Below are 13,243 nucleotides of genomic sequence, written 5' to 3' on the forward strand. Positions count from 1 at the left end.
GAATGAATGAACTATAAAAATGAAAATCTTTACAATAATGGTATTTTGAGGAAAACTAACAACAAAAATCCAAAGCTTTAGATTCTCTGAGACACAAACCCTTGCCCTACCAAATATTTATATGGTGGGAAGGGTTACTATCTGGCACTGATTCAGACACAATGATTTTAATGATTATACACCTTAAAAATCCTTCCCTGCCATTTATGATCTTTCTAGATATACCACCAAATCAGTTTCAGGTTAAGAAAAAGTTCTTCATAAATGAAAGTTTTCAGGATCAAAAATATATAAATACACACACAATATATATATCCAGATAGAGAAAGATATCCCTACTATCAAAGACCGGAAGAGAAAATTACCTGATGATTTCTTCATGATACAGAGAACTAACAACTGGTCCGCCAAAACCAGTATTTGCTTCTTTTCCTTTCTTCTCTGGTGACTGTGGGAGGGATAAAAGGTAGAAAAAAAGACACAAGGGTTAAAGCAATGTGTATTTAAACTAGTTACAAAACACTACTTTGCAAAGGATTACTAAAAGTTTGACAGTCCACCATTTCTTGAAGGTACTAGTTAACAATTTCAAGATGGTATCAAAAAGGCAAGTGTACTCTCAGGTCATCACAGCAGTGGAATGAGTACCCACTAGCAAGCTATGTTCATTCCATTAGTGCCTGTGGAGTCACCTAAAAGCCATTCCCCTAACTCAGTGGTCGGCAAACTGCGGCTCGCGAGCCACATGCGGCTCTTTGGCTCCTTGAGTGTGGCCACGAAGTTTCAATCACACTTACGTGTGCGCCGCACGTGGTATTTTGTGGAAGAGCCACACTCAAAGGGCCGCAGTTTGCCGACCACTGCCCTAACTGATTATAAGATGTTAGCTAAGTTCAAGGTAGAAAATATGGATGTTCCATGTGGAAAAATGAGGCCCTGGCCAGCTTGGCTCAGTGGTTAGAGCATTGGGCCCCCAGACTGAAGGGTCTTGGGTTTGATCCCTGGCCCCAGCTGGGGTTTGTGTGGGAGGCAACCAATTGATGTGTCTCTCTCACATCGATGTTTCTCTCTCTGTTTCTCTCTCTTTTTCCCTTCCTTCTTTCCACTCTCTAAGAAAATTAATGGAAAAAATATCCTCAGGTGGATATTAAAAAAATATGAAATAAAAGTTATCAGGAAAATCATATCTACATTAACAAAATTAAAATCCCCCCCCCGAACTACATAGTAAACTACCTAAACTACATAGTAAAACCTAAAATTCAACCATAAAAAAAATATTTTTAGGTGGCGGAAAGGAAGAAGGTGGAAGGGAGAGAGGAAAGGAAATCTAAAATAAAAAGAGCCAAATAAACTCTTATGGAAGCACGTTCCAAAATCAAGTATTCAATACTCTGTCCCTTGATATTCTTAAAAAGCACAAGATGAAGATTAAATTTAGAAATAAGATTCTTCCAAAAATGTAATGTGGAAGCAGTGAACTTGGATGTTATCACTGTCTGAAAGGCTTAAATTGCAACTTCTGCAAAAGCCCACTTCTGCAATATTGAGTCTTGACACCCTTATTTAAAATCAATTGGCCATAAAAATGAGGTTTTATTTTTAGACTCGATTCTATTCTACTAGTCCAGTGGTCGGTAAACTGCGGCTCATGAGTCACATGCGGCTCTTTGGCCCCGAGTGTGGCTCTTCCACAAAATACCACATGCGGGCACGCACGTACAGTGCGATTGAAACTTTGTGGCCCATGCACAGAAGTCAGTATTTTGTGGAAGAGCCACACTGAAGGGGCCAAAGAGCCGCACGTGGCTCGCGAGCCGCAGTTTGCCAACCACTGTACTAGTCTATCCTTATACGAGTACCAATGTTCTAATTACTTCAGCTTTATAGTGTGTTTGAAATAGCAACTGTGAATCCTCCAATTTTGTTCTTTTTCAATATTGTTTTACTATTTGGGTCCTTTGCAAATCCATCTAAATCTGAGAACTGACTTTTTCATTTCTGCAAAAATGGCATTTAGAATTTTGGTAAGAGATTGCATTGAATCTGTAGGTCACTTGGGTAGTACTATCATCTTAACAATATAAAACCTGCCTATCTATGAATCTTTCCATTTTTCTGGGTCTTCTTTAATTTGTTTCAACAATGGTTTATAGTTTTCAGTGTAAAACCTTTCACCTCCTTGGTTAAAATTATTCCTAGGCATTTTATTCTTTTGGATGTTATTGTAAATGAATTTATTTTTTTAGTTTCCATTTTGGGGTTTTCATTGCTGGTGTATAGAAACACAACTGATTTTTGTATGTTGTGTATGTTGCTCTCGTATCTCACAAATTTGCTGAATTAATTTATTAGCTCCAGTAGTTTTTTGGGAGATTCTTTGGATTTTCTGTAAGAATCATGTTACCTGTCAACAGAGCTAGTTCTGCTTCTTCCTTTCCATTATGAATGCTATTTCTTTTACTTGTTTTATTGCTCTGGCTAGAATTTACAGTACAATGTTGAATAGCAGTGGTATAAGCAGGTATCCTTGTCTTATTCCTGATTTTAAGGGGAAAACTTTCTGTCTTTCACCATTGAATGTAATGTTATCTGTGGCTTTCTCATAAATGCCTATTGTCATGTTAAGTAAATTCCACCTTCATTTTTAAAACTGTCTTAAATGGTATAGAATTATGAGTTGATAGTTTTTTCCTTTCAATGTTGCCCCTACTGATTTCAGACTTCTGAAAAGAAGTTTGCTGTAGTTCTTACCTTTGTTCCTCTGTATCCTTTTCTTTCTTTTTTTTGATCTGGATGCTTTTAAGATTTTTTTTCACTGGTTTTCACCAATTCGATTATGATGTGCCTTGGTGCTTCTTCTGCTTGGGGTTCGCTGAGCTTCTTGGATCTATGGGTTTATGGCAGTGATTCTCAACTAGGGGAGATTTTTTTTGCCCCCCCCTTTTCCTCCAAGGATATCTAGCAATGTTTGGGCAATTTTTGATTGTTGCAAGTGAATGGTCCTATTGGCATCTAGTAAGTAGAGACTGGAGTTGCTGCTAAACATCCTGCAATACATAGTTCAGCCTTCTGCAACAAAGAATTAGCCAGTCTCAAATGTTAATGCTGCAAAGGATGAAAGACTCTGATTTATAATTTTCATAAAATGTTTAAAATATCAGCTATCATTCATTAAACTGTTTCTTTTTTTCTCGCTTGCTTTTTGTCTTCTTTCTGGGACTCCAATATGCTACACGTTGCTTGCTATTTTCCCATAGCTCATTAGGCTTCTGTTCATTTTTGTTTCGTCTTTTTATTCTCTGTGCTTGATTTTTATTAGTTTCAATTGCTACATCTTCAAGTTCACTAATCTTTTCTTATGCAATATCTAAGCTTCTGTTAATCCTATCCAGTGTGTTATATCAGATATTATTTTCTTCTCTAGAAGTTCCATTTGGGCTTTTTGTATCTTCCATTTCTCTGTCTATTATGTTCATGTTTTCCTCTACGTTCGTGAATATATAGAATATATTTATAATAGCTGTTTTATTCTCTATCATTTCTGCTTTCATTGACAGGTATTTTTCTTAGTTAAGGGTGCTATTTTGCTGCTGTCCTCAAATGCTTGAGAGACTTACTGTAAACCAGACATTGTAAATTTTACACTCTTGTTTGCTGGTTTTGTTGTGTGCCTTTAAAATATGTTAGACTTTGTTTTGGCATGAATTCAATTATGTGGAATCAATTTGATCCTTTCAAGGCTTACTTTAAAGCCGTGTTAAGGTAGGGGCAGAGCAGCCTTCAATCTAGAGCTTAATTTAGCCTCACCACTGAGATGAAATCCTTTTGAGGCCTCTACCATATGCCCCATATATTACATTTTCTTTCCACTCTTACTAGTAGGAAATGAAATATTCTCAGTCCTATGTCAGCTCCAAGAATGGTTTGGCCTACTGCTTTCTTGTAATTCTTTTCCCAACCTGTTAGTTCCCTTTCACACACACACAGATTAGTATTCAGCCAAAGGGACACCTCTGCAGATCTTTGGAGCTCTCTCTCCCTCTGCAGGAACATCTTCTCTAGTATTTGGTCCCGCATTTTCTAGCTCAACTGGATCCGCCCTCCCTTCACTGTAGCCTGAAAATTGCTTCCAGGCAATAAACTGAGGCGATTGTAGAGCTCCTGTTTCCCTTCTCTCCTAGTTGTATACAACTTTTAGTGCCATTTCTAAAAACTATTGTTTTATCTATTATGTCTAGTTTTCTTCTTGTTTTGGCAAAGGGTAAATCTCATTCCTATTACTCCATGCCCAGGAACAGGAGTCCTACAAACATTAATTTAAAAACCAGCTTAATATTCCATGTACCAATGTACTATAACTTACTTAACCATTATCTGATAGTTACCTACTTAGGTTATTTTCACTTTTCCCCTCATAAATATATGATGGATATCTTTGTACATAAAGCATAATACAGTTGTAATAAAAATTTTGGGGAAAAATATGACTCTATAATTTGAATATAGTGTATTCTAAATATGTTTCTTCTTCCTAGGATTAATTTCTCCTTCTGAAGCAATAGCACAAAGCATGTTAGAACGCTGCTGATAACTTTTTTATTCCTGGGGGGTGAGGAGAAGGGAAGATTATATCTTAAGCAGAAATAATATTTCAAAAATAATCTGCCATTATCAGATTGAATTCAGAATAAAGCTGCCAAAGATGCATTAGTTTTCGTCTCCATCCACTTCATCTACAAGAAGGGGTAAACTTTGGCTACTTTAGCTTCTAGATTTCCACTCCAATGAAATGTTTCTCACAGAGGCTTAAGAAGTTTATTCCATTTCTCTCTACTCAAAATCCATTAAGTTATTTTTATGTTGCATCAGCAGTTAAAGAAAGAGACTACAGTTTGGCAGGCAATAGGATAAAATTTGCCAATTCTTACATTGCCTCAGCCTATATTATTTGAGACACTGAAATGTTCCTTCACTCAGAGGGGAAAGGATAAGTTGTTGGCTGAATCTTTACCATTTGGATTCAGATTCCACATTAGTCAGTTGCAGGGTCAAGACTTAAAACCTTGTGAAACTTTCTTTCCATCTGAAAAATAACTACTCTAAATGTTATCAGGCTAATATATGCAAGGAGGGGGTTGAGTTTCTTGTTTCCACATACTACTACCTTTTTGGCTTCTGTTTTATTGGTTTGTTTACTTACTTTGTTTATAGGTTTAGCTGTACGACTGGGTAAATAAATCTCTCTGCTTTAGCTTCCTCATTTGTAAAAATAGGATTCATCACTACCTCCTCTGAGTGTTTAAAGTATTTTAAATAAAGTATATATATATGACATTGCTCAGCATAAAGTGAACACTATATAAGTATTCAGCAATTTTTCCAAAATATTGCCATTTCTCCAAAGATAAAGTGTCTCAGCAAGACAGATACAAAATGTTTTGAGGTATAAAATTACAATATTGAACCACGAGTCTTTATCTAATATTCTCCTGATAAAACAAACCTCCAAACCAACCAGAAAACCTAACAAAGTAACTATTATTAGAAAAAAAGGAAAGCAAACTAGTACTTAATGAATATCTTCCATATGCTTCACACTTTACATATATTTTCCAATTCCAACTTCAAAACATTTCTATAAAGTTGGCATTTATACTGTATTTCATTTAATTAAGACATCAAATTATAAAGAGCAGCATTATTTTATGCTAAGAAAAAATATAGCCAATTAAATATAATATATACATCATCTATTTTAAGACATATCCAGAATTTTATAAATGTTAAAAACTGAGTAACTCCCTTATATTTGATAAAATATATCTCTATTTTACAGATTATAAAGATAAGAGAAGTACCCAATGCCACACAGTAATTGGCAGAATTGAGATCTTCTGATATCTAAAGCCTGTGGTGTTTTTGTTAAATTATGCTACCTCTCCAAGCTACTTTAGGGACCATTATCACATATTTACAATATTCTGAATTAAAATTTTGTTCTGTTTCTTAAGTGTACATTTTTTAAATTTAAGTAAAGTACTTCATTAGTTCAAAAAGAAACTTTTAAAATTAAAATAAATTCCAGTAACTATGATTTTTGATGAAATGCATAAATGGGAATACACAAAGGAATCAATTAATATTGCTAAACTAGATGTATTTTCATTCTATAGTCTTTTCCATTACATTTGCCTCTATTCAACCATCTTAAGATGGATGAGTTCATGAAAGAGAGGTTCAGAGATTGATAAAGAAAAACAAGTCTAATGGACATCTTATGTGTGGCTTATCAAAGTCTTTGGAACACTATCTTAATGTTTTAATAGGTTTCCATATTTTGTGTCCCAACTTTATAAGAAAATCCTCAAAACCACATTTCTCAAATTCCCTTGCAGCTGGAATATGCAGGCCAATGACCTAAATTCCATCAATCAGATGCACAAACAAGCCACTTGGATATATCACTGACCTATGGCAAATCACACGTCTTGACTCACAGCTCAAAATTTGGTTGAAATAATCTAACAAAAGCAGTTGACCCTTGAGCACAGTTTGAACTGCACAGATCCACTTACATGTGGATTTTTTCCAGTAAATACTATAAACATATTTTCTATTATATTTTCTCAATAACATTTTCTTTTCTCTAGCTTAGTTTATTGTAAGAATACAGCATTAATATGACATACAAATTATATGTTAATCAGCTGTTTATGTTATCAGTAAAGCTTCCAGTCAACAGTAGGCTATTAGTAGTTAAGTTCTTTCGGAGTCCTAAGTTGTACATGGGTTTTCAACTGTGCAACGGGTCAGAACCTCTAACCCCTGTGTTGTTCAAGGGTCAACTGTAAGCAAAATTCAAGCAATTAAATAAAACTTATCATATGAATTCTTATTTTAAGTACATAGGAGAGTATTAATTAATGTCATACCAAATTTCAAGTAAATCAAAGTTATCCAATTAAGTTTCTAGTGGCAAAGTCAGTCCCTGCTGTAGACTGTAAGTTCATTCTCCAGATCTGGAATCAAGGAGGTATTACTATAATAAGCAATCTCCAATCTAGAGCCACTGGATCGATTATGATCTTGCCCTATCACTATAATCACAAAATCAAATTAATCCTGGATTTAACTACTATATATACTTTACACCGGCTTAGAATTAAGTTTCCTGAACTCCAGCCAATATGGTACTAATCCATAAAGGAAATGCATTCATAATTAATTATTCAGAAATATAATTCTAATCAATGAAACTTCAAATTTTTTTTTGTTATTCTCTTGTCACTGTCAGACTTATTCAGGTCAGTCTTCTAAAAACAAAAAGGCTACGGTAAGTTTATAGTTTGAAATTTTCAGAATACATAAGTTTATAAGCAAAACCTTCAAAAAGTTTCAAAACTGCTCTTCTCATTTTCTAACTCTACATCAAGCCATGGCACGCATGATTGCTCCCAGGGTAAGAAACTTGTGTAGACAATAATTGTATTTGACAGCAGCAATTACATGCAAGGTTGGAGATGAGAACACCATTAATGTGTGGGCAGTAATTGGTCTGGTATTTTCTGTTACTACTGAAGAGAATTCATGGCAAACTTCACTTTGGATGCAGTTGGTCCAAGAACATGTGAAAACACTGGTTATAGGAACAGCAGGCATGCAGAACATTCCTTTGATAAGAAACTGATAAAGCATGAAATAGAAACTACTAAAATGCAACATTAAAAGGTATTCCCATTATACCTTTCAATTATTTGTGAAGAGTATCAGAAAAATTCACATAATGAATACACCAGGCTCCTCAAATTATGATGGGGTTAATGTCCTGATAAACCCATCACAAGTTGAAAATATCACCAGTTGAAAATGCATTTAATACACCTAACATACCAAACATAATAGCTTAGCCTACCCTACCTTAAACATGCTCAGAACACAACTGCCTACAGTTGGGCAATTATCTTGTTTCATCTCAAGAGTCATTGCCTTCCTCTTCTTCTCACCAGAAGCAGGGGACACAGATGAGCATTTTGAAGACATGATGGGACGTGAAAACACAATATCCAATAAACTCTGGCAACAATACACCAAAGAGTATTGTTTGTTTACCCACCCTCGTGATTGGTGGCTGACGGGGGACTGCGGCTCACTACTGCTGCCCAGCATCACAAGAGACAGTATTGTTCCAACTAGCCCAAGAAAGAAAAAAGTTCATAATTTGAAGTATGGTTTCTACTGAATGTATATCACTTTTGCACCATCATAAAATCAAAATATCATAAGTAGGGGACCATGTGTATGATCAAATGCTGACCTTTACTTAGAGATCAAATAAATTATCTTTCATAACATCACACTATAACAAAAGCTTAATGAGTATGTGAAAATTACATTAAATAGAAAACCTGAAAACTCTGGAAACATAAAAAAAACCCCAGCATAAACAGCATAAAACAATAGGAAGATGGCAGACTAAACACAGATCTTTGGCTCCCTCCTCCTACACACAGCACACAGAATAATTCAACAACTAAAATAAGCCTGGAAGAAATTATGAGTACACCTAGAGAGGATGGTTGGGACCTAATTCTGAAGATATATTCCCTTAGCAAGTAGAGAGGAATCACACTTGCCACATGCAGTTCCTTTATTTATTTATTATTATTATTTAAAATGTTTTTATTGATTTTGGAGAGAGAGGATGGGAGAGGGTGAGAGATAGAAACATTGGTGAGAGAGAATCTGTCTCTGACCAGGAATCAAACAGGCGACCTCTTGGTGCACTGGAGGACACACTCAACTAACTGAGTCGCACCAACTAGAGCCACTTGCAGGTCCTTTACATGTTGAATCCTGCTTGCTCTTTCAGTCCTAAACCATCCTGGTAGGCTGAATTGTCCCCAATCTCTTTGTTCAAAAGGGACCTACCTTTTCTTAGCATTACCCTAGAGCAGCGGTTCTCAACCTGTAGGTTGCGACCCCTTTGGGGGTCGAACGACCCTTTCACAGGGGTCGCCTAAGACCATGGGAAAACACATATATAATTACATATTGTTTTTGTGATTAATCACAAATTAATTATGTTCAATTTGTAACAATGAAAATACATCCTGCATATCAGATATTTACATTACGATTCATAACAGTAGCAAAATTACAGTTATGAAGTAGCAACGAAAATAATTTTATGGTTGGGGGTCACCACAACATGAGGAACTGTATTAAAGGGTCGCGGCATTAGGAAGGTTGAGAACCACTGCCCTAGAGACTCCTAAGGAAAGAAAAGTCTCTTATTCCATCTCACCTTGTCTCAGTGAGAGATCAAAGGTTACTAGTTCATTGGCCCACTAGATTAGGAAAAAATTACATTTGCTTTTGCCAGTCAGTTGATTATTGCTTAAAAGACTTCAATAATCAGATCAGTGCTAAGAAAAGTTACAATCAGTAGTCAGAGAAAAATTATAATCACTTAAGGAAATGGGGGAGGCTAAGATGATTCAGATGAGTGGCTTCTCTTGAGGGAGGCAAAAATTAATGGAAAAAACAAGAGAATTTTCATACAATAAAATGTAAAGATATATAGACATACACAAACACTAAATATATTATTCCATAAAAATCTGCTGTACTATAAACATTAGCTTCTTATCAATGTTGAAAATATACATCCTAGTTTTGGTTTTTTTAAAAATATATTTTATTGAATTTTTACAGAGAAGAGGGAGAGGGATAGAGAGTTAGAAACATCGATGAGAGAGATCGATCAGCTGCCTCCTGCACAGCCCCCAGTAGGGATGTGCCCGCAACCCAGGTACATGCCCTTGACCGGAATCGAACCTGGGACCCTTGAGTCCGCAGGCTGACGCTCTATCCACTGAGCCAAACCGGTTCGGCTATACATCCTAGTTTAATATTTCTCTCCTACAGCATGGCTCAAGATAGCCCAGTGAATAAGCATGATTCAGAAACTGGAAATGTTTTTAAAAAGACAATATAATTGTTAGAACCACATTCAAAGAGCATATGTCCACATAATGAGGCATAATTTATGTTAACAAATATCCCTAACATTTTTCAGTTCCACTCAATTCAACACAGTAATAAACACTGAGCTTATCACTGAAAGATGTATAAATCAAGGTACCTGTTATCAAGACATTTAATATTACCAGGGACTTAGGATGTTAACATGTAAAACAGGTAAGAAACAATATATAAGATCAAATATTAAAACGTATACTAGAAACAATAAATGGGGTAGATTTATAAGAAGGAGAAATTAGTGTGGACTGGGGGCTTCATGGAATGAACAGGAATTGACCAGGTCTAAATAAAAACAGGTAGAAACAGTAGAGAAGGCATTTCAGTAAGCAGCATGAGATCCATTGTATTTGAGGAGTAAGGAGGAGGCGTGTCAAATAGGAGTCCATTTATGGTATGTAAAGTTAGAGATAAGTTTAGAGTTACAATGTTGAGGATAGAGATACCGGCTAAAGAGTACTTGAAAGTAAGAATTAAACACTTACATTTGAGTTAATGATTCCTAAGAAGTTTAGTATAAAACGAATTACTGTCATTTTCCTGTTAAACTTCATTATAAAGAGAAACAAATGTTCCAGTATAAAACTGTTCCTCTCCATACGTAATATGATCACACTTCGAATGTACTAAATTTTAAAATACATAGTTTCAAATGTTCTAATAAAAGTAATGATATTTTTCAGGATCACAGTAGTAAAAAGCATTAACAACAATTCATATTATAAAATTTTAAAATTATTTATAACATTAAGATACTGAAAGTGACAAACTCATCAGGTAATTTGGTAGTATACCAGAATGCTTAAGATAGTCCAGCTATTCAAGAGAAATATCTAATATTTTAGTAATTTGGCTCCAGTCTACCTTAACATTTCCAATTTTGAAGGCATGTTCAATAATTTAACTTTTTTTTGCACTTTTCTATAATTATAATTTATTATTCTCTTTCCTAAAATCTCCCCCCCCCCCATTATATCTGTACAGTTTGTTACCATCTTTGGATGTGAGGAAACAGCAGTTCATCAAGCCAGAGATTCAAGTATTCAATCTTAGCTTAGCTAAGGAGACTCAGCTCATAATAACTAGGACTCATAGCAGATGAATATCCTGATGATGACAGGCAAATGAGAAGACTAGTCCTTTGTGACTATTCTAGTCCCAATATAAAGGTCTGTTTACTGGGGACTAGGGAGCTCACTAATAGCTGTTAGTACATTTAAAAGGTGTTCTTACACATTAATTTTAATTCAACTATAACATTCACAGTGAAAGGACTCTGACTCCCCATCTGGTGATATATATACAATGCCAAGATCTCAAGTTCCAGGGGGAAGAGGAAAAGTTTAAGTGAATTAGTTATTTAATTCATAAACTACTCTTACTCAGGATTCTATTAAATGAGAGATGCTTATACAAGGAAAAGACTGTTACGCATCTAGTTGTATTATGCAATGTTCTTAAATTTTACAAATGGAAAAATCAGACACACGTGATCTCAAGAAAAGATTTAAACCCAGTAAACAGCATATTTTTCATCAAGATGTTACTCTGGGAGTAAAGATTTAATTTAGTAAGCTTTGACTCAAAGTGCAAAATGAAGGCATAAGCATATTATTTATTCTAATTATATTCAATTTTAAAACAGCAAACCAACAACATAAAATTGAAATATAAATACAGCATATTCAAGAGGGATTTCCTGAGACTATTTATGACCATATTTCTATAAAAATATTTACTACACATGTGATTTAGAAGCAGTCTCTTGCAATGAGGTTGTAACCTCTATAACAATTAATAAATATGAAATCATTTATTTTCAAAACACCCATAACATCTTGTGAGTTAAAATAAAGTTTCGTAGACTATAAAATTAAATATAAACAATAAGCACTGTAGTATGTGACTTTTAAATTACATTGGCCAAAACATCAAAATTCCAAAGGGAAATTCATGAAGTTATTTCGTAAGTTATTATTAATTGATAGCCTAACCTGGATCTATTTTATCACTTCCAAAACTGTCAGAAGGAAGGATACTTCCAGCCTATGTTGAATAATGTCTAAGAGTTCTGTAATCCTAAAAAATAACACACACACACACACACACACACACACACTAATCTGAAAGAATTGTGTGTAGTATAGTCAATACTCAAGGCGTGAGCTAAAACTGGTAACTTGAACTGCCAGCTACTCCATAATATCTTTACCCTTAGTAGGTTTTCCTTTTCCCTGGATCTGCTGCTTGTTCCCTTACAGATGAGAGTGGTAGTTATTCCTTCTGACATGCCATTTAGGCTAAGATGAATTATGATAGAATCTAGTAAATAAAGGTGTATCTTACAATACAGCTGAGCCAATAGAGAGACTGTATTGGATACCAAAAGTTTATGAAAGAGAATCCTTCAGACCCTTGGTAAAACAAAAATATCACAGTTGTCATTACAAGTTTAAAAGAGAAAACACCCTTGACAGAATTTTTTCTATTTCTCTATGTTGTTAAGTATGAGCACACTAAAATCAATAGGAAGGAAAATGAACATTTTACATATTTTATGATTATTTAAGAATGCACTTTTATTTACATTGTTATTATAAGTGTATGTTAACATATCACCTTCAGAATTCCAAAAAAAGATTTAACAGTTTTTCTTTAAGGATATTACCTACCTATCACTATGTAATTTTCCTGTAACAATCTACCATAAAAAAATTTAAGCACTATAGATACATTCACACTTTTCTAAGCTATCTCGTGTGTATGTGTGTGTGTGTGTACATAAGTTTTCTTTTTTTATTGAATTTATTGGGGTGACATTGGTTAATAAGATTATACAGGTTTCAGATATACAATTGTATAATACATCATCGGTATACTATATTGTGTGTTCACCACCCAAGTCAAGTCTCTTCCATCACCATTTATACTCTCTTTATTCTTTCAAATAATGTCATGACATAGTTCTTCTATAGATGAATTTTTCTAGATCAAAATCTAAACTTCTTACATTTAAGTATAAATCATTACATTAGTAATTCCCAAGTAATAATATAAGGTCTGCCAAGTAGTGGGCATTTAAATATTTTTTAATATATGAATGAATTATAAAACTTAAAAGCAAAATAATGTTTTTCTTTTAGAAGAACTATAAAGGGTAGTGTCTCTTCACTTCACACAGAACTTCATAATGCTGCTA

General features: G+C 34.5%; 1 protein-coding gene across 2 annotated transcripts in view; it reads right to left on the reverse strand.

Moving 5' to 3' along the window:
- Positions 1 to 13,243, reverse strand: part of ACBD6 (acyl-CoA binding domain containing 6) — a 126,729-nt gene that overhangs the window by 84,291 nt on the left and 29,195 nt on the right. For both annotated transcript variants that reach the window (XR_002829337.1, XM_006088971.3), the window contains exon 4: positions 366 to 448. Coding sequence is in view for 1 of the 2 variants with exons in the window: in XM_006088971.3 (XP_006089033.1) it covers positions 366 to 448 (83 nt within the window). In the remaining variant the exon portion in view is untranslated. The remainder of the gene's footprint in view (positions 1 to 365; positions 449 to 13,243) is intronic.

Source organism: Myotis lucifugus, unplaced genomic scaffold, assembly GCF_000147115.1.
Source record: "Myotis lucifugus unplaced genomic scaffold, Myoluc2.0 scaffold_54, whole genome shotgun sequence".
NCBI lineage: Eukaryota > Metazoa > Chordata > Mammalia > Chiroptera > Vespertilionidae > Myotis > Myotis lucifugus.